A 24,370-nucleotide genomic window follows, 5' to 3' on the forward strand; every position below is an offset into this window, starting at 1 on the left:
CGGCTCACCCACCCCGCACTCCGCCCCCCGCACACATTACCCCCACAGGATGGGGGCACATGTCAGGATGGTGGCTGCACCACGATGGGGGCACATACCAGCATTGGGCCACATCACAGCATCTGCATATTTTTACTTAACTTTACACTGTTCATGGCCTTCTTTCATTACAAGCCGTGGACATCATTAAACATTAGACTCATCTATTAAAACTGTTCCTTCTGTTGTTTGTCATTTTAAAACCAATCAACAATTATAAGAATTATAATTAATAAGACTTATTATTCAATCTGCTAACCTACATACACATTCTAGACTACCCGATACGTTAGAATCGGGCCACCTTCTAGTTGTATAATAACGATGGCATATTTAACATTAAATGACCAAGTAAGCAACCCAACTCAATTGTATTTATTCAAAAACAGGAGAATGAGGGATCATTTAGCTATTTTACCATATACATATCTAATCCCCAGAATATTTTAAACAACATTACAGATTGTAGATGCAGTTAATTCAAGATAGGACCACCAGAATAAAAGTGACAATGGAGATCAGACAGGAAACACATCAGTAAGGCCATTCACAACAATGCACATACCATCGATCATATGAAGTGTAACATACCAGTACAACAGTACAGAAGTATAGCAAATTCTAAATGCATAATGCCCGGGTACCAGTATTAAAGGGGTTTTCTCACAAACAAAATTAATTTTAATAAGTCGATCTTGGAATAATAGCAAAGTTCCACAATTGGAAGGGTTTAAAAAAAAAAAAATGTTCCTGTGCTGAGATAATCTTATATATGTGCCCCTGATATGTACTGTGTAATGGCTGTGTCTGACCGTACAGGGACATGTTCTGATTATACCACATCTCCTGGACCGGGGAGGAAGTAAAAAACTGTACAGAAATTAAAGCACAGGATTGTAAATTATTCTTTGAGGTAAAACATTTTTAAAAAATAGGTAGCGAAATGCTTTACCTCATAAAAAGAATTAGCTGTGATCCCATGTATATTCTCTTTTGTGCCCTCCCCTGCCCAGAGATGGGGTATGATCAGACCTTGTCACTGTACGGTCAGACACGGCCATTACACAGTACATAGCAGGGGCACATTTATAAGATTATCTCAAAACAGGAAATTTTTTTAAAACTCATCCAATTATAGAAAATTATTATTCCAAGATCTATTGATTAAAATCAACTTTAAAATTAAAGGCAACCTGTCACCAGATTTTTTTCCTTCTAATCTAAAAGTATCATCTTAATCAGCGCCTGTTCTGCATTCTATAAAAGTGCACGTTCCCCACTGCGTACCCCTGTAGACCCCAAACATACCTTTAAAAAATCTCCCGCCCAGTATGTAAATTGGCTGGTTCAGTCCGATGGGCTAATCTGTGCCTCCTGTTCCTCCTTTCACATTCTTCTTGTGCTGATTGACGTGGATAACGCCTTGGATGCCATTCACGTAGGCAGGCAAAACCTCTGTATTCCAGGCTCACGTGAACCAGCGAGTAATGTGTGCAAGCACTAGATTTTGCCCGATGATGTGGATGATGTCACCTGCTTCATCCACATCACCATGCAAAATCCCGCGCCTGCGCAGAGGACTCACTGGTTCGCGCAGCCGTACCTATGTTTTTGGCTCTGCAGACAACAGGGCAGAGCGAAGTGCGCCTGCGTAAGCCGTGTAGGTGTCATCCATGTCAATCGGCACAGGAGGAGAGTGAAAGGAGGAACAGGAGGCGCAGATTAGTACGCCCATTGGACCGGACAATCTACATACCGGGTGGGAGATTTTATAAAAGGTATTTTTAGGGTCTACAGAGGGGCTCAGGGGGCAACGTGCACCTTAATGGAATGCAGCTCTGGTGCTGCTTAAGGTGATCATTTTAGTTTAGAAGGCCAATATCTGGTGACTAGTTCCCTTTAACCTTGTTTGTGGGAAAACACCTTTAAGGATAGTCTTCCCCATTATATGCCTGCAAAATTTTGGGCCTCAACATGCGTTTTGAGTACATAGCTTCCTCAAAGGGCTTTGATGCCACCTGAAAAAAATCATATATGTGAAATCTCCTCAGGTCAGTCGAGTCAACGCTTAAATGGCGTCTTCAGGTGTCAAGGCCTTTGAAAACAACCCCCATATATATATATGAAACACGAGTTGGCAATGGTGGTTGGCAAGAATCTGTCAGGCACATAATAGGCAAGTCTACCTCAAATACTGGTACAATGCAATCATCACAGAGCACTACTAAGAATAGAATTGTCTATGTACAGTACATTTAAGGCCGCTTTACACACTGCGATATCGGTACAGATATCGCCAGCGTGCGTACCCGCCCCCATCGGTTGTGCGACACGGGCAAATCGCTGCCCGTGTTGCAAATCATCGCCCAGACCCGTCACACGGACTTACCTTCCTTGCGATGTCGCTGTGACCGGCGAACCGCCTCCTTTCTAAGGGGGCGGTTTGTTCAGCGTCACAGCAACGTCACAGCAGCGTCACTGAACCGCCGCCCCAATAGAAGCGGAGGGGCGGAGATGAGCGGGAGGTAACATCCCGCCCATAACATCCTTCCTCATTGCCGGTGGAGGCAGGTAAGGAGAGGTTCCTCGTTCCTGCGGTGTCACACACAGCGATGTGTGCTGCCGCAGGAACGAGGAACAACTTCGTTACTGCTGCAGTGACGATATTTGAGAATGGACCCCCATGTCACCGATGAGCGATTTTGCGACGATGCAAAATCGCTCATAGGTGTCACACGCAACGGCATCGCTAAAGAGACCGGATGTGCGTCACAAGTTCCGTGACCCCAACGAGATCACTTGAGTGATGTCGTAGCGTGTAAAGCCCGCTTTAGAGTATACTTGCATGGACCTTCACAGGCCTAGTGACACAGTCCTTAAGATCTGTGGTTCCTTTGGAGCCTAGGACTGTAAAAAGTTGTATGTAAGCTAATGCCCCTACTCTGAAGGAGGACTGCAGAATAAACAAATCTGCATCCTACTAATGAAACTATCTCTCGGCCTATGTAATGTAGAAGATCTCAGCTTAGTGACAACATTTTAGGCTGTACAATAGGATAAGCCATACATTATCACACATCGTGACATCAAACTATTTCCAGGTTTTACATCATTGTCATTTGAAAGAGCAGACTTATCAACCGGTAATTTTCTTCTTCTCTTTACACTTGCCTTAGAACTGCCATCACATGGGATGAGTTAATTATCTCAGGTTAATTTAATGTCACGCAGGCTATAAAAATACTGGCATTCCCCGCCAGTTCCGATCTATGGGAAATCGAGACAAGAGTGAAGAAGGAAAGGTAGACTTTGAATTGAGATGGGGAAAAAAAAAAAAAAGACCTCACTTTTTGTTCCTTGTGTCAAGTTATTCTAGGAAGGCATTTAACATCAATTAAACAATCTCAATCCATGATATCATTCTTAAAGTATGTGTGAAACGCAGATAAAAGTATGACCTCCTTCTTATATCAGGCAGGGGGCTGGGTACGGAGACTTTGAATTATCTACAAGAACACATTTATGAGCTTAGACAAAAAAAAGTGCGCTTCAGTTATTCTATTCGAACAATGTGCTTGTGGGAAAGCCAAGGAGTTGTCATGTAGATCTCCAAGGCTGCGGAAAGGTAAATGTGCCTATCATGCACTGATGCATTATGAATGCCCATAAAAAAGAAAAAACTGATACTATGCATGAAACAAAGTCTTCAGGATGTGATTGACGCCTGCACTTTCAGCTTTCGTTCAAGGTTTTTTTTTTTAACAGATAGTACACTAGGAAATACGATGAATGGGAACTTGCGCAGTCACCGTCGTCTGTTTCTGCTGCCCAGCTTTCAGTGGAAGGCGCATGAACGGGTTTGTTCCCAATTCATCTTTAGACGTCTAAGGGGTACTTTGCACGTTGCGACATCGCTACTGCAATATCGTCGGGGTCAAATCGAAAGTGACGCACATCCGGCGCCAGTAATGACGTTGCAACGTGTAAAGCCTAAATGCACCGATAAACAATCGCAAAAGCGTATATCGGTGATCTGTGTAGCGTCGGACATTTTCATAATGTCGCACCAATAGGAGATACGATGTTGTTCCTCGTTCCTGCGGCAGCACACATCGCTGTGTGTGAAGCCGCAGGAGCGAGGAACATCTCCTTACCTGCCTCCACCGGCTATGCGGAAGGAAGGAGGTGGGCGGGATGTTTACGACCCGCTCATCTCCGCCCCTCCGCTTCTATTGGCCGCCTGCCGTGTGACGTCGCTGTGATGCCGCACGACCCGCCCCCTTAGGAAGGAGGAGGGTCGCCGGCCAGAGCGACGTCACAGGGCAGGTATGTGTGAAGCTGCCGTAGCGATAATGTTCGCTACGGCAGCTATCACAAGATATCGCATGTGCAACGGGGGCGGGTACTATCGCGCTCGGCATCGCTAGCCGATGCTAACGATGTCGCAGCGTGCAAAGTACCCCTAAGATGAGAATAACCGTTTAACAATAAAACAAACATTCCTACGAAACATAACAGGACATACTGAATTAGCCAAGAAAAAGCTGGTTCATTCTTAAAAACAGGCAAATTGTCTCTTCAGGGCGGAAGGAAACGAACTCTAATGTCACCTATAGGAGGTAGCAATCCTAAGGCTATGTGCGCACGTTGCGTAATTACATGCAGTTACGCTGCGCTTTGTAGCGCAGCGTAACTGCATGCGTCCTGCGTCCCCTGCATAATCTATGGAGATTGTGCAGGGGCCGTGCACACGTGGCGTCTTAGAGCGCAGCGCTTCGGCTGCTGCCAGAAGCGCACGTTCTAAGAAGTGACATGTCACTTCTTCCGTGCGCTCTGCTGGCAGCCCCTGCACTGTCTATGGGAGGAGCTGCAGACAGAGCGCATGGAATCGGCTTTTTTTTTTTATTCCACTACGGACATTTTCTGCAGCGATTGGAAGCGCACATGTGCTCTTCAGATCGCTGCAGAAAATTCTGCAGTGACTGTACGCAATGTGCGCACGTAGGGTAAAAGTCAAAAATGGCCCTTTAACAAGCCTTTTCATATGACAAGGCTTTGCATTGCTACTTCTAATGGGTGGCACTAGAGTCTCCTTCCTCCCTGAATAGACAATGTGCATAGTTCCCAGAGGAGCATTGCAGCTATAAGTCTCCTCACTGACAGCCAGACTGGTTTGTCAGTCTTCACAAGGAGAAAAGTTCTCTTAAAAACAAGGAATGCACTGACAAGTTCAGCAACTACAAAAGCCCTGAAAAAGAACAGATTACTACTAAAGTGCAGGATCCTCAAATGTTTTCCATGACAGAGGAGACCCTCCTCTTCATACTCCTCAGCAAACTCATGAACACTCTCAAAGAGACTGATGTGACAGATACCGTAGTTTCCGGTGATGGCACTGCTACATCCTCAGATTGTCACAAGTGTGTCCTGCTTGACAGACAGTCCTGTAGTTTCCCGTTGTAGAAGGTCACAACGTTTGGCTATACAAGCTGCTCTCTGACTTTTTCCATGCTTGGGATTTATCCCTATCTCTTGCGGACCCTGCGGATTTCCTCAACTTTTCAGGTGTTTTCATCAGCAGTTCCCTTTGTGTCTTTAAATAGCCTTAAGGCCCCGTCACACTAAGCAACATCGCTAGCAACATCGCTGCTAACGAACAACTTTTGTGACGTTGCTAGCGATGTTGCTGTGTGTGACATCCAGCAACAACCTGGCCCCTGCTGTGAGGTCGTTGGTTGTTGCTGAATGTCCTGGGCCATTTTTTAGTTGTTGCTGTCCCCCTGTGAAGCGCAGATCGCTGTGTGTGACAGCAAGAGAGCAACAGCTGAATGTGCAGGGAGCAGGAGCCGGCTTCTGCGGAGGCTGGTAACCACAGTAAACATCGGGTAACCAAGAAGCCCTGTCCTTGGTTACCCGATATTTACCTTTGTTACCAGCCTCCGCCGCTCTCACTGTCAGTGCCGGCTCCTGCTCTCTGCACATGTAGCTGCAGGACACATTGGGTTAATTAACCCGATGTGTGCTGTAGCTAGGAGAGCAGGGAGCCAGCGCTAAGCATTGTGCGCTGCTCCCTGCTCTGTGCACATTTAGCTGCAGTACACATCGGGTAATTAACCCGATGTGTGCTGTAGCTAGGAGAGCAGGGAGCCAGCGCTAAGCATTGTGCGCTGCTCCCTGCTCTGTGCACATTTAGCTGCAGTACACATCGGGTAATTAACCCGATGTGTGCTGTAACTAGGAGAGCAGGGAGCCAGCGCTCAGTGTGCGCTGCTCCCTGCTCTCTGCACGTGTAGCTCCGTGCGCTGGTAACCAAGGTAAATATCGGGTTGGTTACCCGATATTTACCTTAGTTACCAAGCGCAGCATCTTCCACGCGGCGCTGGTCACTGGTTGCTGGTGAGCTCACCAGCAACTCGTGTAGCGACGCTCCAGCGATCCCTGCCAGGTCAGGTTGCTGGTGGGATCGCTGGAGCGTCGCAGTGTGACATCTCACCAGCAACCTCCTAGCAACTTACCAGCGATCCCTATCGTTGTTGGGATCGCTGGTAAGTTGCTTAGTGTGACTGGACCTTTACTCTGTGCTGGTGATAGGTCTAATACCCTTAACAAGTCTTCAGTGCAAGCAGTCGGCTTGTATTCATCTAGAAAAACTTTTGTTGTTGCAGTTCCTTTCCCTGAATCATCTGCAAATAAGCTATTTGTATATTTCCCCCTGTGTGCATGATAGCGCTCAGTGGGGTTAACTAAGTGCTCATCATATCCGCTCCCTACCTAGGGCCTATTTCAGGGTCAGCCAGGGTTAGGTATCCAGCTCGGTGCATAGGTACGGAAACTATATAGGGTGTGAAGGAAGCTAGGCGCCAACAGTAGGTTTGGTCAGGGGTCACCATCTCCCCCTTCCTTAGACTCAGGGTTTCCCTTCCTTTTCGCTTGATACTTCCCCATACCTAGCGTGACACAGATATGAATATGCATTATTCAAATATAGGTTGTGACAATACAATGCATTTCAGCCTGTTTGGCCTTCTTCAGGTAGAAAATACCATATTTTCCGTTGTATAAGACGACTTTTTAACCCCTGAAAATCTTCTCAAAAGTTTGGGTTCGTCTTAAACGCTGGGTGTCGTCTTATATGGCGGTGCACGGTGCTGCATAAGCCCATTGTTTAGCAATGTCCTCCTACCGATCCCTTTCTTACACACAAACATTATTCTCACCTGTCCTCCGTTCCTGCGGTGCCTTCAGCTTCTTCTGGCAGACTGTAGGCCCACAGACCCCCTCCACGCTAGCGCCCTGTACACTGGGCAGCAGCCGCTGCCGTCATGGCTTTACTGCAGTTGAATGCTTTGCAATGCCATAAAGCATTGAATTGCAGTAAAGTGCAGACAGCGGCGGCGGCCCCGTGTACAGGACGCTATCATGGAGGAGTCTATGTGCCTTGCGATCTACAAGAAGCAGCTGAGGTCACGCGGGAATGGAGGAGAGGTGAGAATAATGTTTATTGTGATGGTGTCTCCGCGGCATTCTTGTTTTGCATATTTTCCCAGGGGGCCTTGTTCTAGTGTCACTGCATTGAGAAACATGTGATGGTGTCTCCGCGGTGTTGGATGTTGATCTCCCCGAGGTCAACCATCCTTACCTATGCAGTCTTCTACTAGGCAATGCTCCCACTAGCCAGTTTCCTACTCCACACTGATGAGGGGCAAATACCCCGAAACAGCTGTCTGTGGATGGATACCATGTTTTGGTATAGGCGGTTTCCTTGACTGGGGACTGCCCTTCCCATGGTTGTTCCTTCCTGGTGAAAGACCTGGCTAGTTTCCTGCCAGCGCTGAGAAACATGTGATGGTGTCTCCGCGGCATTCTTGTTCTGCTTTTTCAATAGTCTGCCCACTCTGCTGGTTTAAGGTACCTGGCTACGCCGCTCTGTGGTACCTGCTCCCATATCCAGCTCTACTGATTCTCTGTTCTTTGTGCCATCCAATAAAACTAGATCTGCTATCCCAGGCCACTCCAGGTGATGACTGGCCATTCTATGCATCACGAGACACAACATAGCCGGAACATCCAAATATATTGCATCAACCAGTCCGTGCTGCTCACCCTGACTTACGGCTTAGAGCCTCTACATCTCTGGATGAACACATATCAATGACATTAAATGAAATCCTTCGTACTAGTATACAGAGGAAAACTTCTAAAAATGTCAAAAAGATAATCATTACTGTCCCCATTGGGGCTCACAATTTAAGTTCCGTATCACTATGTCTTTGGAGTGTGTGGGGAAATAGAAAACCTGATGGAAACCCCACAAGCACAAGGAGAACATATGAAGTCCTTGCAGACAGGGGCGTACAAAGAAATCATGGGGCCCCATAGCAGAATTTTTAATTGGGCCCCCCCACCCCCACGAAAAAAAATATATATACTCAGCTATAGTCATCGAGAGCATACCGCACAACTTTGAAGACGTTACAAGTTAATTTTCCTCCTATTGAGACCCTGGATTTCCCTCATATTGCACCCAGAATGTATGATGCCAACAAAAGTGTCTCACATGCACTGCCCAATACCCCACAGTGACTTCCTCCACAATACCCTCCACATGCACAGTATAAGGACCCTACTGTACCCCCCTTCAACTACTCCAACACAGTATGATCCCCCAACTGACCCCCACACCTCTCCACACTGTATAAAGAACCCTACATACAGTATAATGGCCTCCACATTGTATAATGGTCCCCACTAGCCCTCCACATTGTATAATGGTCCCCACTAGCCCTCCACATTGTATAATGGTCCTCACTAGCACTCCATATCATATAATGCCCCCTGCATAGTCCTCCATGCATTATAATGCACCCCCGCATAGTCCTCCATGCATTATAATGACTCCCGCATAGTCCTCCATGCATTATAATGCCTCCCGCATAGTCATCCATGCATTATTGATGGGATGGGGCATACATGTGCCACCCCCATGTCAGCAGCTGGGCTGCTTGGATCCGGATCCGCAGTGGCTCGAGGGGTGTCCAGACCCGGGGGTCGTGCGGCCACTCAAATGAAGGGGGTATTTACAGGGGATTGTGTTAGAGTTCGTGATGCCACCCGTGGTATGTGGTAATTTGGAGTACCACCACTGCAGTTGGGAGTACCCGGGGGTGATGGAATAGGGCAGCCAGGTGTTAGAACCCTCCACGGGTAGGGGGCATGCCCCGGGACTCGGTGATGGTGTTTGGGGACTGCCGTGGGGAGTGAAGGTGAGTCCATTAAGCTGACACCGACAACTGGATAAACCAAGGTTCTGGACACCGCTGCCGCTGAGGTGAGTTAGTTTGGGTCCCGTCCCCAATGGTGCTGCTTGGTGATCCGTAACCTGCCTCCTGGCACTAAGTTTACTTCTCTGGTGGTCCCGGTAGTATGGAACTAGCCAGGTCCCACTCCCCACTATGGCTAAGTGTGGGAGCTTGCTCTCAGGGTTCACTCTTGGGATTTCCTGGACCGTTTTAGTGTGTGGGGGGGTGTAGCATATACATTATCACTCCAGCCCTACCTGGACGGAGCCGATACACTTCAGCCCTACCTGGACGGAGCCCGTACACTTCAGTCCTACCTGGACGGAGCCCGTACACTTCAGCCCTACCTGGACGGAGCCCGTACACTTCAGCCCTACCTGGACGGAGCCCGTACACTTCAGCCCTACCTGGACGGAGCCCATACACTTCAGCCCTACCTGGACGGAGCCCATACACTTCAGCCCTACCTGGACGGAGCCCATACACTTCAGCCCTACCTGGACGGAGCCCATACACTTCAGCCCTACCTGGACGGAGCCCATACACTTCAGCCCTACCTGGACGGAGCCCATACACTTCAGCCCTACCTGGACGGAGCCCATACACTTCAGCCCTACCTGGACGGAGCCCATACAATTCAGCCCTACCTGGACGGAGCCCATACAATTCAGCCCTACCTGGACGGAGCCCATACACTTCAGCCCTAACTGGACGGAGCCCATACACTTCAGCCCTACCTGGACGGAGCCCATACACTTCAGCCCTACCTGGACGGAGCCCATACACTTCAGCCCTACCTGGACGGAGCCCATACACTTCAGCCCTACCTGGACGGAGCCCATACACTTCAGCCCTACCTGGACGGAGCCCATACACTTCAGCCCTACCTGGACGGAGCCCATACACTTCAGCCCTACCTGGACGGAGCCCATACACTTCAGCCCTACCTGGACGGAGCCCATACACTTCAGCCCTACCTGGACGGAGCCCATACACTTCAGCCCTACCTAGACGGAGCCCATACACTTCAGCCCTACCTGGACGGAGCCCATACACTTCAGCCCTACCTGAACGGAGACCATACACTTCAGCCCTACCTGAACGGTGCCCATACACTTCAGCCCTACCTGGACGGAACCCATACACTTCTGCCCTACCTGGGTGGAGCCCATACACTCCAGCTCTACTTGGAATTAGCCCATACACTCCAGCATCTACCGTCCTGTAAGTAGATTACTACCACCACTGGGCCCAGGTTACTGTCTCCAGTTTTGTGACTGTACCTGCCTCACTCCCTGCTGAGTGTCAACGCCGTGCAGAGCCGCCCACGAGCAGTAGCCATTACCAACAGCTGCTGCTCACTTGTCTGCCGCCAAGTCCAAACCTCCAGTCTCTGGCTAGAGCTGCGTCAGCCAGGGGCATGTGCATGCAAATTCAGCCAGAGAGATGAGGAACAGAGCAGGAGAAACTCCTAGACACTGTACAGGCCGCGCTGAGAGTCTGACACTCAGGCTGAGATTAAAGTGAAAGCGGGCAGCCGCCGCCGTGGGCCCCCCAGCTCATGGGGACCCATAGCCTGCCTCTATTGATGGTTGATGGTACGTCACTGCTTCCAGATGTTGTCTTGGTTGGATTTGAACCCAGGACCCCAGTGCAGTAACAGTGCTAACCACTAAGCCACCGGTCAATCCATGAGCCTACGGACTACCCTTTAAAGAATCGCGAGTGGGCTATCAATATGGATCACAGAATTGTAAGGTTTGCCAGTAAGGTGAAGTAGGTTAATTTTATAACTATGTCTTATTGTTGGAGTTCCATCATGACGACTCTGGCCATTTGGCCACCTTATTTATAAAACTGCTCCCTATTAGTTTCCTTGATTACAATATACAATAGATCAGTTAATGGTGATTTTACCAGGTAGGCTTAAGCACAATGCAGCCATGTAAATTAAATTCACTACCACTTATCTGTACTTTATCTTTAGTTTTCCTCTTAAATCCAGGCATGTCTCTATGGGCTTGCCCTCTTTTAGCAGAACAGCAGCAGTGATGGTTAGTTATTCTCCACTCGGAGAACCAACAGCACTGATCACTAAGGTCAGGCTTCACAACAGACGTCTGTTCAAGCAGAGCTGGGTTAATTATTAGTGATGTCAATTGGCAGAGGAATGAATGAACTGCTAATTAATCCCACTGCGCACAAAACGTGTCTTATCAGATATATAGTGCTAGCAGTCCGTCAGGAAAATTGTGTCAACTGCCGTGATATGGCAAGCAACGTACAGGGATGAGGTGGAAAGTACTGCCTCATGGTCAACACAGATGGACAATGACTAATCATTCACATTCTTTATTCGTAGCCAGAAAAGTAGAAAACAGGTGTAAACGGCTCTCCAGATAAAATTGTGGACTCATTTTAAGAGAATCTGCCAGCCAATCTGACAATATAAACTAAGCACATAGCACCCGATTCACTTTGCATATGCACACGGTTTTTGGGTTGTTTTTTTTGAGTTTATAGTATTTTCTGCCTTTTTTGTTTTTTGCCATATTCTTCTTTCCATTTGGGCTTTTAAGGCTATGTGCCCACGCTGCGGATTTACCGCGGATTTTGCCGCGGATTTGCCGCGGATTTCCCGAAAATCTGCAGCAGCAGCACTTCCAAGCCATTTCAATGGCATTTTGGAAATGCTGTGTCCATGCTGCGGATTTTTCCGCTGCGGATTTGCCGCGGATTTTGATCTGGAAAAATCTGCAGCATGTCAATTGTTTGGTGCAGATTTGGTGCGGATTTTTGGTTTTGAATGGGGAAAAAAAAAAAAAAAAAAATCCGCATCAAAATCCGCGGTAAATCCGCGGCAAATCCGCGGGTGCGGATTTGCCGCGAAAGTCGCGGATTTTCAGGCAGAAAAATCCGCAGGTACATTCTACTGTGGACACATAGCCTTAAGTCTCTTTTATATTTGTTTGCCGGGGATGGGGTTAAGGGTTTCCAGATTTTTTTCACCCGATCCATCAATTGTCACTTTTCAAAAAGTCACAAAAGTCACAAAATTTCTCTCACGTGTGACATGTTCTCTAGTCTCTTCGGGAGTGATTCTGGGTAGGACAGATATTTTGGCACAATTTTTGGCCTATTTTGCAAAAGATGCAACACTGCAGTAAAAAGTCGCAGGAATGGATAAATGGAAAAACCTATTTTTATTTTTTGTAAAATACCACAAGGCAAAAACAGAAAAGTTGCTTTAAAAATAAAAAGTATATTATATATATATATATATATATATATATATATATATATATATATATATATATATATATATATATATATATATATTATATAAAAAGAAGAGAATTTTGTTACTTACCGTAAATTCTTTTTCTTATAGTTCCGTATTGGGAGACCCATACCATGGGTGTTTAGCTTCTGCCTCCGGAGGACACACAAAGTACTACACTTAAAAGTGTAGCTCCTCCCTCTGAGCTTATACACCCCCTGGTGAGCAGACCCAGCCAGTTTAGTGCAAAAGCTGAAGGAGAATAGCCACCCACAAGTAGAACCGAGTAAGAACCGGAACAACTGGAGACTCTGTCCACGACAACAGCCGGTGATAACACACGGAACAAGAAAATTGCCAACAGGCAACAGGGAGGGAGCTGGGTCTCCCAATACGGAACTATAAGAAAAAGAATTTACGGTAAGTAACAAAATTCTCTTTTTCTTTATCGTTCCTTTGGGAGACCCATACCATGGGACGTTCCAAAGCTGTCCCTGGGTGGGAATAAACAGAAAAACTAAGAAGTAGGCGGAGCCTAACTTCACAAGTGGGCGACAGCCGCCTGAAGGATGCGTCTGCCCAAGCTCGCATCTGCCGAAACATGAGCATGCACTTGGTAGTGCTTCGAAAAGGTATGCAGGCTAGTCCAAGTGGCAGCCTGACAGACTTGTTGAGCCGTAGCCTGGTGCCTAAAAGCCCAAGAGGCACCGACAGCTCTGGTCGAGTGTGCTTTGATCCCCGGCGGGGGAGGCACCTGAGTACTCTGGTAGGCGTCCGAAATGGTCGATCTAATGCAACGGGCCAAGGTCGGCTTAGAAGCAGAGAGACCCTTGCGCCGCCCTGTGGTTAGCACAAAAAGAGAGGTGCACCACCTAAGCGCAGCGGTGCGAGACACATAAATCCGGAGAGCACGCACCAGATCTAGAGTATGCAGCGCTTTCTCAAAGCGATGAACAGGGGCCGGACAGAAGGAAGGCAAGGAAATATCCTGGTTAAGGTGGAAGGGAGAGACCACCTTAGGAAGAAAGTCCGGGGTCGGACGGAGAACTACCTTGTCTTGGTGAAAAACCAAAAAGGGTGACTCCGAGGAGAGCGCAGCCAAATCAGAGACTCTCCTGAGAGAAGTTATGGCAACTAGAAAGGCCACCTTTTGAGAAAGACGATACAAAGAAACCTCCCTAAGGGGCTCGAAAGGGGGTTTCTGCAATACCGTGAAGACCAAGTTAAGGTCCCAGGGATCCAAGGGCCGCCGATAAGGTGGAATGATGTGAGACGCACCTTGCATGAAGGTGCGGACCTGAGCCAGCCGGGCGAGACGCCGCTGGAACAGCACTGATAGAGCTGAGACTTGTCCCTTGAGAGAGTTGAGGGACAGTTCTAGCTGCAGACCGGACTGTAAAAAAGACAGAAGGGTCGGCAACGAGAATGGCCAAGGAGAATGGCCGGAAGAGCGACACCAGGACAGGAAAATTTTCCAAGTCCTGTGATAGATCTTGACGGAGGAAGACTTACGGGCCCGAGTCATAGTGGAGATGACTTCAGGAGGAATACCAGAAGCCGTCAAAATCCAGGACTCAAGAGCCACGCCGTCAATTTGAGTGCCGCAGAAATCGGGCGGAAAAACGGACCTTGCGAGAGCAGGTCTGGACGGTCCGGAAGATGCCACGGCATCTCCACGGACAGTTGGAGCAGGTCCGGATACCAAGCTCGCCTGGGCCATTCCGGTGCAATGAGGATGACTCGACGGCCCTCCATTCTGATCTTGCGCAGGACTCTGGGCAAGAGAGCTAGAGGGGGAAACACGTAGGACAGACGAAACTGGGACCAGTCTTGAACCAGAGCGTCCGCGGCGAAGGCCTGAGGATCGTGGGAGCGAGCCACGTAAACGGGAACCTTGTTGTTGTGACGGGATGCCTTTAAGTCCACGTCCGGAGTGCCCCACTTGCGGCAGATTGACTGAAACACTGCCGGGTGCAGGGACCACTTGCCACCGTCCACGGATTGACGGCTGAGATAATCTGCCTCCCAGTTTTCAACGCCAGGTCTGTGGACTGCGGATATGGTGGACTTGGAGTCCTCCGCCCATTGAAGAATGCGTTTGACCTCCAACATTGCCAGGCGGCTGCGTGTCCCGCCTTGGTGATTGATGTAGGCAACCGCTGTCGCGTTGTCTGACTGGACTCGAATGTGCCTGCCCGCCAAGAGGTGGTGAAAGGCTAGGAGAGCTAGAAGCACAGCTCTGGTTTCCAGCACATTGATTGAAAGGGCTGACTCGGACGGAGTCCAAGTGCCCTGTGCTCTGTGGTGGAGATGTACCGCTCCCCAGCCGGAAAGGCTGGCATCCGTGGTGAGAATCACCCAGGACGGAGTCAGGAAGGAGCACCCTTGGGACAGGGAGAGGGGTCGAAGCCACCACTGAAGAGAGCTCCTGGTCCGTGGCGACAGAGCCACTAACCTCTGTAAGGAGGAAGGCCGCTTGTCCCAACAGCGGAGAATGTCCAGCTGCAGAGGACGCAGATGGAACTGGGCAAAGGGAACCGCCTCCATGGAGGCCACCATTTGACCCAGCATCAGGCGCCTGAGGGAATAACGGTGGGGCCTCAGGAGAGAGCACACCGCTAGCCAGAGAGACTGCTGTTTGATTAAGGGCAACTTCACAAGTGCCGGCAAAGTCTCGAACTGCATCCCTAGGTACGTAAGACTCTGGGTCGGAGTCAGAGTGGATTTGGGAAGATTGACAATCCACTCGAATTGGGCTAGGGTGGCGAGAGTGAGCGAAACACTCCGCTGACAGTCTGCGCTGGATGTACCCTTGACCAGAAGGTCGTCCAGATAAGGAAGCACTGCTAACCCCTGGAGGTGCAGGACCGCAATCACTGCCGCCAGGACCTTGGTGAATACCCGAGGGGCCATGGCTAACCCGAAGGGGAGAGCCACGAATTGGAAATGATCCTCTCCTATCGCAAAACGTAACCAACACTGATGTGACACTGCGAGTGGCACATGTAGATAGGCATCTCTGATGTCGATGGACGCCAGGAACTCCCCTTGGGTCATAGAGGCAATGACTGATCGCAGAGACTCCATGCGAAAATGCCGCACCCGGACATGCTTGTTGAGAAGCTTGAGATCCAGGATGGGCCGGAAGGTACCGTCCTTTTTTGGAACTAGGAAGAGATTTGAGTAAAATCCTCTGAACCGTTCCTGAGCGGGAACTGGGACAATCAGTCAGTTTGCCTGCAAGGACGCCACGGCCTGCGAGAAGGCGGCGGCCTTGGAGCAGGGGGGAGTTGAGAGAAAAAATCTGTTTGGTGGGCTGGAAGAGAATTCTATCCTGTAGCCGTGAGATATGATGTCTCTCACCCACTGATCGGAGACTTGCTTTAACCAAGCGTCGCCAAAGTGGGAGAGCCTGCCACTGACTAAGGACGTGGCTGGAGCGGGCCGAGAGTCATGAGGAAGCTGCCTTAGTGGCAGAACCTCCTGCGGTCTTCTGCGGATGCGCTTTTGGGCGCCAGTTGGATTTCTGATCCTTGGCTGAGTTAGCGGACGAGGCGGAAGGCTTAGAGGATGACCAGTTGGAGGAACGAAAGGAACGAAACCTCGATTGATTCCTACCCTGGGCGGGTTTCCTGGTCTTGGTTTGTGGCATGGAAGTACTCTTCCCGCCAGTAGCTTCTTTAATGATTTCATCCAGCTGTTCACCAAACAGCCGTGAACCAGCAAAAGGGAGCCCAGCAAGAAACTTCTTGGAAGAAGCATCTGCCTTCCACTTTCGAAGCCACAAAATCCTGCGGATAACAAGAGAATTAGCTGAAGCCACCGCAGTGCGGTGAGCAGCCTCTAGCATGGCAGAGATGGCATAAGATGAAAAGGCTGAAGCCTGAGCAGTTAAGGTAACCATCTCAGGCATAGATTCCTTGGTGAGGGAATGCATCTCCTCTAGAGAAGCAGAGATGGCTTTGAGAGCCCACACTGCTGCAAAAGACGGGGAAAACGCGGCCCCCGCAGCTTCATACACAGATTTGGCCAGAAGGTCAATCTGACGGTCAGTGGAATCCTTAAGTGAGGTGCCATCAGCCACCGACACAATGGTCCGGGCTGATAGCCTAGACACCGGAGGGTCTACCTTTGGGGAGTGAGACCACTCCTTGACCACCTCAGGTGGAAATGGAAACCGGTCATCAGAACCACGCTTTGGAAAGCGTTTGTCAGGGCAGGCCCTGGGTTTGGTCACAGCGGTCTGAAAACTGGAGTGGTTAAAGAACACACTCTTCACTCTCTTAGGCGAGGTAAACTGATGTTTTTCTGCCAAAGAGAGTTGCTCCTCTGACACTGGCGGATTGAGATCCAGCACAGAATTAATAGAAGCAATCAAATCACTAAGATCTGAGTCACCCTCAGAGAAATCGATGGGATACATAGCCTCCGAGCCCCCAGTGAGGGCATCCTCCTCATCTTGAGAGTCAGCTCTTGAGACAGAGCCGTGGGATGGGGAGGGCGAGGAAACCCTGCGCCTTCTCTTAGAAGGACGGGGTCTGGGATCAGATGATGAATCCTCCGTGAGCTCTGATGGACGGAGGTCAGAGGATAGGAGTCCTCTGTCAAGAGTATTAGAGGCACCCTGTGAGGGGGGCTGATGCATATTCATCAAAGTCCTGGACAAAAGCCCCATGGACTCAGCAAATGACTGGGATATGGCCCTAGAAAAGGACTCTACCCAGGCCGGGGGTTCAATCACAGGTGCAGCAGCAGCCTGAGAGACCACTGGGCCTTGCTCCTTGTGTGAGACATGCTGCTGGTATACAGAGGTCCACAACCGGAAACCGGCTGTGGCTTACCAGACCGCTGAGCGCGGTGTTGTGTGCCCTCCAGATCCCGAAGCCCGGTCCCCCAGTCGCAGCACCTCAGCAGAGATGCAGAATGCAGGATGTCCCAGAGCAGAGTGAACTCTGCTGAGAAATGGCCGCCGGAGCGAAGAGAGGGGGCGGGACTAGGGGGCGTTCCTATAAAAGAGCGGGAACTGGAGGGCTATAGGGACCTGCAGGGAAGGAGGGACGCCCCAGCAGTGGGGAGTGTCCCTCCCCTGTGTAGAACGGCCGCCGGGAGGAGCCGAACCTGTCCCTCTGCATGAGTGACATGCTAGGGCAGGAAAATGAAACTAGGCCTCCGGCGAAGCCGGGGCCTAAATTTAAGCGGCGAGGCCGACAAGCAGGCACCATCGGCGCGGTTCTCAGGCAAAAGCTAGAGAATCCACCGGAAAAGTTAAAACAATCACATACAGCATACTCTCCCCTTACAATAAAGAACCGGGACCCCCAACATAAACGTCTCAGGTACTTAGCTGCTGAGACGCAGGGCCATGTCCCTGGGGATGAGTGCTCCGGTCCAACAGAATCCTCAAGGGGATGTGGATGGAGACCGGACTCCTGCCAGGCATGGAGACCGTGCTGGCTCCCACTTCAAGCCAGAGCCCAGAAGGGATGGTGAAGGAGCGCGGCATGTAAGGCTGCAGCCTTGTAAATCAACCTTAACAACACCGCCGACACAGTGGGGTGAGAAGGGACATGCCGGGAGTCCAGACATGGACCCGCTTTTCTTCAAACTCTTTCCAAAAGTCAAACAAATCAGATGAGAATGCATGTGTGGATGTATGCCTCCTGACACAAAGCAATAAACTGGCTGGGTCTGCTCACCAGGGGGTGTATAAGCTCAGAGGGAGGAGCTACACTTTTAAGTGTAGTACTTTGTGTGTCCTCCGGAGGCAGAAGCTAAACACCCATGGTATGGGTCTCCCAAAGGAACGATAAAGAAATATATAATATATATATATATATATATATATATATATTATATACACACACACACACACACACACACACACACATATAATTTTTTATATATATATATATATATATATATATATATATATATATATATATATACACACATACATACACACGCATACATATACATACATGTATATATAACACACACACACACACACACACACACATATATACATATATATATATATAATATGTATAAAAAGCAAATAATGAACAGAGGCCATACCATTGTAGAGAACATGGCCCTTCTAAAAATTGCATCTGAAGTTTTTTAATTGACGCCTCCATTCATCAGAAATCAATGTTCAGTCAAATATAATTAGGATTCTTGGTGCACCCTCGGTGTGGCCAAGAGGCTCAGTGCACCGTTTCGCCCACTAGTTTTGTACTGGTGAATGATAGCTCTGACTTGCCTGAGCTTCCCCTGCAGACACTGCTCTCTACGGGTGAGCAATTGCCTTCAACGCTGAGAGAAGCAGTGGGATGGTGCAATGAGCCTCTTGGCCACACTAAGGGTACACCAATCACTGTAATTCGCATGTTTGATTGAATTTTCCAAAGATTAGGGCATTGAGAGACTGGAAGGAAAGAAAGACTATGAAGCCCAGGTACACGCTGAGCTCTGAACTTGAAGCCCCACAAGCAGGCATGTGGGAGAAAGCACGACTTTACAATAAGACCATACAGAAATCAACAACACAATGTATCTTCAATTAATACATGTCTAAATACCATTTACTACAGGAATAATGAACTTTTACTTTAGGGAAAAATTCACAATCTGATTCACAGCTAGAACTAGACAAAGTACTGAACTAAAAGGTCTCCTGGTAAAGATTCACATACATGAGAAGGGTTACCTTTCACATTCGCTGTTAGTAGAAATAAATGTGAGAGGATAGTGCTTACTTCACTGCACCATTACTAATGGAAAAGATCATGTACTGACACAACTGGATTTGTTTGGTGTATCAATGAATACTACTGTATAGCTACAGTATTGTTCTTCGGTGAAGCCTTAAAAGGGAATCTGTCACCAGGTTTTTGCTACCCCATGTAAGAGCAGTATAACGTAGATACAGGGACCCTGATTCCAGCAATGTGTCACTTACTGGGCTGCTTCCAGCAGAATTGAGAAAATCACTATTTTCTCTGCTGCAGTTATAGCAGTTATATGAATGTGGAGCTCCATAACCCTGCCCCATCACTGATTGGCAGCTTTCTGCCCATATACAGTCTACACAGATTGCTGCTAATTAGGGATGCGGGCGGGGTTATACAGAGCTCATGAATATGCTGTACTACCTGGCAGCAGGTCAAGTAGTCTAATAATGATAATCAACTGCTGACTTTATTACAACGACACTAAGCAGCCCAGTAAGTGACACATCGCTGGAATCAGGGTCTCTGTCTTTACATTATGCCGCTCTCAGATTAGTGGTAAAAACCTGGTGACAGATTCCCTTTCAAGTGTAACTGTCACCTTAATTTGTATTTACTAAATTATAGTGCACATGAAAATAAGCAACTATGTAATATATCTAATCGGAAAAATTTGCTTCTGTCTCTGCCAGAATTGATCAGTCATTATCAAAATTCTCAAGTCTGAGGTAAAATCTGTATTCAGTGAAGACTTTCCCATTACTGATAGGAGATGGCAGTTAATGGTGAGATTATATGTAGACTAGAAATAGGCCCGATACTATCGCATCAGGAGCGCGGGGAAATGAACATCTGTCTATGCTTAGTGGTGCTGACAGGAGCAGTGTTGAGTGGGGCTGGGGGCATACAGATCTGGTGGGGGGGCTGGAGGGATACAGGTCTGGTGGGGGGGGGCGCACAGATCTGGTCGGGGGAGGGGGGGGTGCTGATGTCCCCTGCAGTACTGAGCGCATTGTTTAGTAATGTGCTCCTGCTGGTTCCCTTCTGTCCCCTATTATGCCATGTCTCACCTGTCCTCCGTGCCCGCGGAGCCTCCAGCTGCAGCATAGAGACTCCTCCGTGATAGCATCCGGTGTACGGAGCAGCCGCTGCAGGTTGATGTCATGTCTTTACTGCATTTGAATGCTTTACGGCGCCACAAAGCATTCAACTGCAGTAAAGGACTGAGCAGAAGCGGCGGCGGCCCCGGACAGGTGAGTATACAGCAGTGTGTGTATACATGCATGTGCGCTATGTGTGTGTATGTGCTCGGTGTATCCATGTGTGTCTACTATGTGTGTATATGTGCATGTGTGCAGTGAGGACCCGGAAGCTGGAGCATTGTTCGAACTGCAGCTGCGCAACGGACAGTGCCGCGGTGCATGACGGAATAGGAGGACATCCACAACTGGTGATTATGTATGTAGATAGAAGAGGGAGGGGGCGGAGCCCTGCGCTAGCTCCTCCTTCTACATCTAGCTCCTCCCTCTTAATAGAATCTTATCAGTAAAACCTGCCATCTCCTATCTCAGTATTGGGAAAGTCATCACTGAATACAGATTTTACCTCAGAATGGAGACTATGATAATGACTGATCAATTCTGGGAGAGAAAGAAGCAGATTTATCTAATAAGATTATTACAAAGTCGCTTATTTTACTGTGTACTATTGGTTTATGAAAACGATGGTTACGTGATAAAGACTCAGTGAAATGTCCAAAATTCCTACTAAATAAGAGTCCATCTTTCTATATTCTGGTCGTTCCCTTACTTCAAGGGTGGGGAACCTTTTTTCTGTCAGAGGCCATTTGGAAATTTCTGCCAACCTTCGGGGGCCGCGCAAAATTATCAGTGTGAAAATGAACCCACTATATTTGGTCAAACAGTTAATTAACTCACCCCTATTGTGGTGGCTGGAGCGGCTTCTCTTTTGTGCGGCTGTGATGTTCGGTGATACTTATGTTGCTTCTCTCTTTTCCAGGTTTGTCACGGTCTGGAGCACAGGCAACTCTTTGTGATAATAAGATTGGTAGACTATATACATCACACAGCAGACACAGGGACTGGTGTATATAAATCACAGGAGACACATACATCACTAAAGGGGCTGTTGGCATATAGATCACATAGGAGACGCTGGGACTGCTGTATATACATCACAAGAGACACCTACATCACAGAAGACACTGGGGGCACATACATCACACGAGGGGCTAGGACATGTATATGCCCCCAGCCCCCTCCTGTGATGTATATGCTTTCAGCCTCTCCTTTGATGTATATGCCCCCAGCCCCTCCTGTGAGGTATATGCCCCAGCCCCTCCTGTCATATGTACAGCCCCAGCATCTCCAATGTGATGTATATACCCCAGTGTGTGACGTATATATCACAGGAGGGGTAGGGGCATACACCTCACAGGAGACGCTGGGGCATATCCATGACAGGAGGGGCTGGGAGCATATACATAAAAGGAGATGCTGGGGAACACACATTACTAGGTCACAGGGAGGCATAAGCATTTCTGTGGGGCACAGACAGCACTGGGGGGCACACATCACTAGGGCGGCACAGAGAGCACTAGGGGGGGCACGGACATCACTAGGTGGGCACAGGCACCATTAAGAGGGCACAGGCATCACTAGGGGGCGGCACACAGACATCACTAAGGGGGTGGGCACACAGACATCACTAAGGGGGTGGGCACACAGACATCACTAAGGGGGTGGGCACACAGACATCACTAAGGGGGGTGGGCACACAGACATCACTAAGGGGGGTGGGCACACAGACATCACTAAGGGGGGTGGGCACACAGACATCACTAAGGGGGGTGGGCACACAGACATCACTAAGGGGGGTGGGCACACAGACATCACTAAGGGGGGTGGGCACACAGACATCACTAAGGGGGTGGGCACACAGACATCACTAAGGGGGTGGGCACACAGACATCACTAAGGGGGTGGGCACACAGACATCACTAAGGGGGTGGGCACACAGACATCACTAAGGATGGGGGGCACACAGACATCACTAAGGATGGGGGGCACACAGACATCACTAAGGGGGGGGGGGACACAGACATCACTAAGGGGGGGGCACACAGACATCACTAAGGGGGGGCACACAGACATCACTAAGGGGGGGGCACACAGACATCACTAAGGGGGTGGGCACACAGACATCACTAAGGGGGTGGGCACACAGACATCACTAAGGATGGGGGGCACACAGACATCACTAAGGATGGGGGGCACACAGACATCACTAAGGGGGGGGGGACACAGACATCACTAAGGGGGGGGCACACAGACATCACTAAGGGGGGGGGCACACAGACATCACTAAGGGGGGGGCACACAGACATCACTAAGGGGGGGGCACACAGACATCACTAAGGGGGGGCACACAGACATCACTAAGGGGGGGGCACACAGACATCACTAAGGGGGGGGCACACAGACATCACTAAGGGGGGCGCACAGACATCACTAAGGGAGGGCACACAGACATCACTAGGAGGAAACTCGGGGCACAGACAGCACTTGCAGAACACAGACTTCACTAGGGGGTACACTGCAGTTGGGGTGGTACGGAGCACTGGAGAGAACTCAACAGTGGGGGTGATCCACATCGCTGGGGAGTCTGCACACAGAACTGCAGAAGGCACGCTGCACCGGAGAAGGGGCAGAGAGCGGGCAGCACAGAGCGCCGGGGAGCGGCAGCACACAGCACTTGGAGCTGTACGCTGCACTGGAGGAGGGGCAGAGAGCGGGTGGCACACAGCACTGATTGGGGCACGCTACACGGAAGAAGGGGGGGGGGAGCGGGCGGAACCATGCTGGAAACGGTGAAGCTGCTGTGGGACGGAAGCGCAGAGCGCTAAACCCGCCCATAAAGTCAGTCCTGAGCACACTGGCACCTGCCAGCGAAAAAGCTCATTGGTGCGCGCAAGCAGCGCATGTGAAGACTTAAAGGGCCGGTGCCCGGTAAGACCATGGCGGTGGCCGGTGCACTGCCACCCCCGGGAATCTGCCCGGGGGCCACACAAATGGTCTTGGCGGGCCGCATGCGGCCCGCAGGTTCCCCACCTCTGCCTTACTTCATTACTTTTAAGTATGTAAGGTATGTAACTATCTACTGATCTAAATTCAAGAGATGATTGCACAATTTAGTAATTGAAATAAAGAAGTTAGCACAAAAACCTGAGCAAATGCTGACACAGATGAAGTCTTTACTTTACCCTCTAAGTAAGGGTCATATATTACACAGGTCACATCAACGCTCATTCCTTCCTTGATCTGGGCTCAGTCCATAGCTCATTTCTGGGCTCAGGCCTAAGCTGCACCACTGTCATGTGTCATACAAAGTAAACCCAAAAAAATAGAAAATCTATTCTATATATTGCATTTTACACACACAAAACCGCATATATACAGTGTACAAACCTTCATAGTCCCAGAGAGCATTGAAGGGCTCTCCTGCTGGACCTGAAGGGGCAGGAGGGTCATTGAAAAATGGGGCCGAAACCTCCATCTGCAATCCCTGAGGCGCTGGCTGCAGACAGATCTTCACCGGGTCATGTGGCACACGGGCTCCGTTCCATTCATGTTGAATTGTAAAGTCCATCTAAAAAAAAAAAGAAAAACATAATGGATGTTTCAGCAAATGTCACAAGTTCTGAGAGGAGCATGTACAGTATGCTGCTGAGAGAGGAGCCGGGAAATACTGCACTGCTCCGAAAAGATATAGGTGCAGGCATTGCAACGGCTATAGGCTGCTTTCACACATCCGGCTTGAGCTCTGCGGCTCAATCCGGCTGTGCAAGCTATGCAACGGATGCGGTGAACACACCGCATCCTTTGCATAAGTTTTTCCCATGCGGCCCGTCCGTTTTTTGCCGCTTGCGGCATGCTACTGAGCATGCGCAGTGGCAAAAACTGCATGCGGTGGCCGGATGCGGTTTTTGCCGCATCGCGCCG

General features: G+C 49.3%; 2 protein-coding genes across 3 annotated transcripts in view; one reads left to right on the top strand and one right to left on the bottom strand.

Annotated features, from left to right (window-relative positions):
* The window catches only part of LOC142310874 (UPF0462 protein C4orf33 homolog), a 145,926-nt gene that overhangs the window by 73,228 nt on the left and 48,328 nt on the right, over positions 1-24,370 (bottom strand). For both annotated transcript variants that reach the window (XM_075348652.1, XM_075348660.1), the window contains exon 2: positions 23,837-24,017. In XM_075348652.1, coding sequence (XP_075204767.1) covers positions 23,837-24,017 — 181 coding nt within the window. The remainder of the gene's footprint in view (positions 1-23,836; positions 24,018-24,370) is intronic.
* Positions 1-24,370, top strand: part of SCLT1 (sodium channel and clathrin linker 1) — a 317,891-nt gene that overhangs the window by 5,896 nt on the left and 287,625 nt on the right. The window lies entirely within an intron of this gene.

The sequence above is a fragment of the Anomaloglossus baeobatrachus genome, chromosome 1, assembly GCF_048569485.1.
Source record: "Anomaloglossus baeobatrachus isolate aAnoBae1 chromosome 1, aAnoBae1.hap1, whole genome shotgun sequence".
NCBI classification, from domain to species: Eukaryota; Metazoa; Chordata; class Amphibia; order Anura; family Aromobatidae; genus Anomaloglossus; species Anomaloglossus baeobatrachus.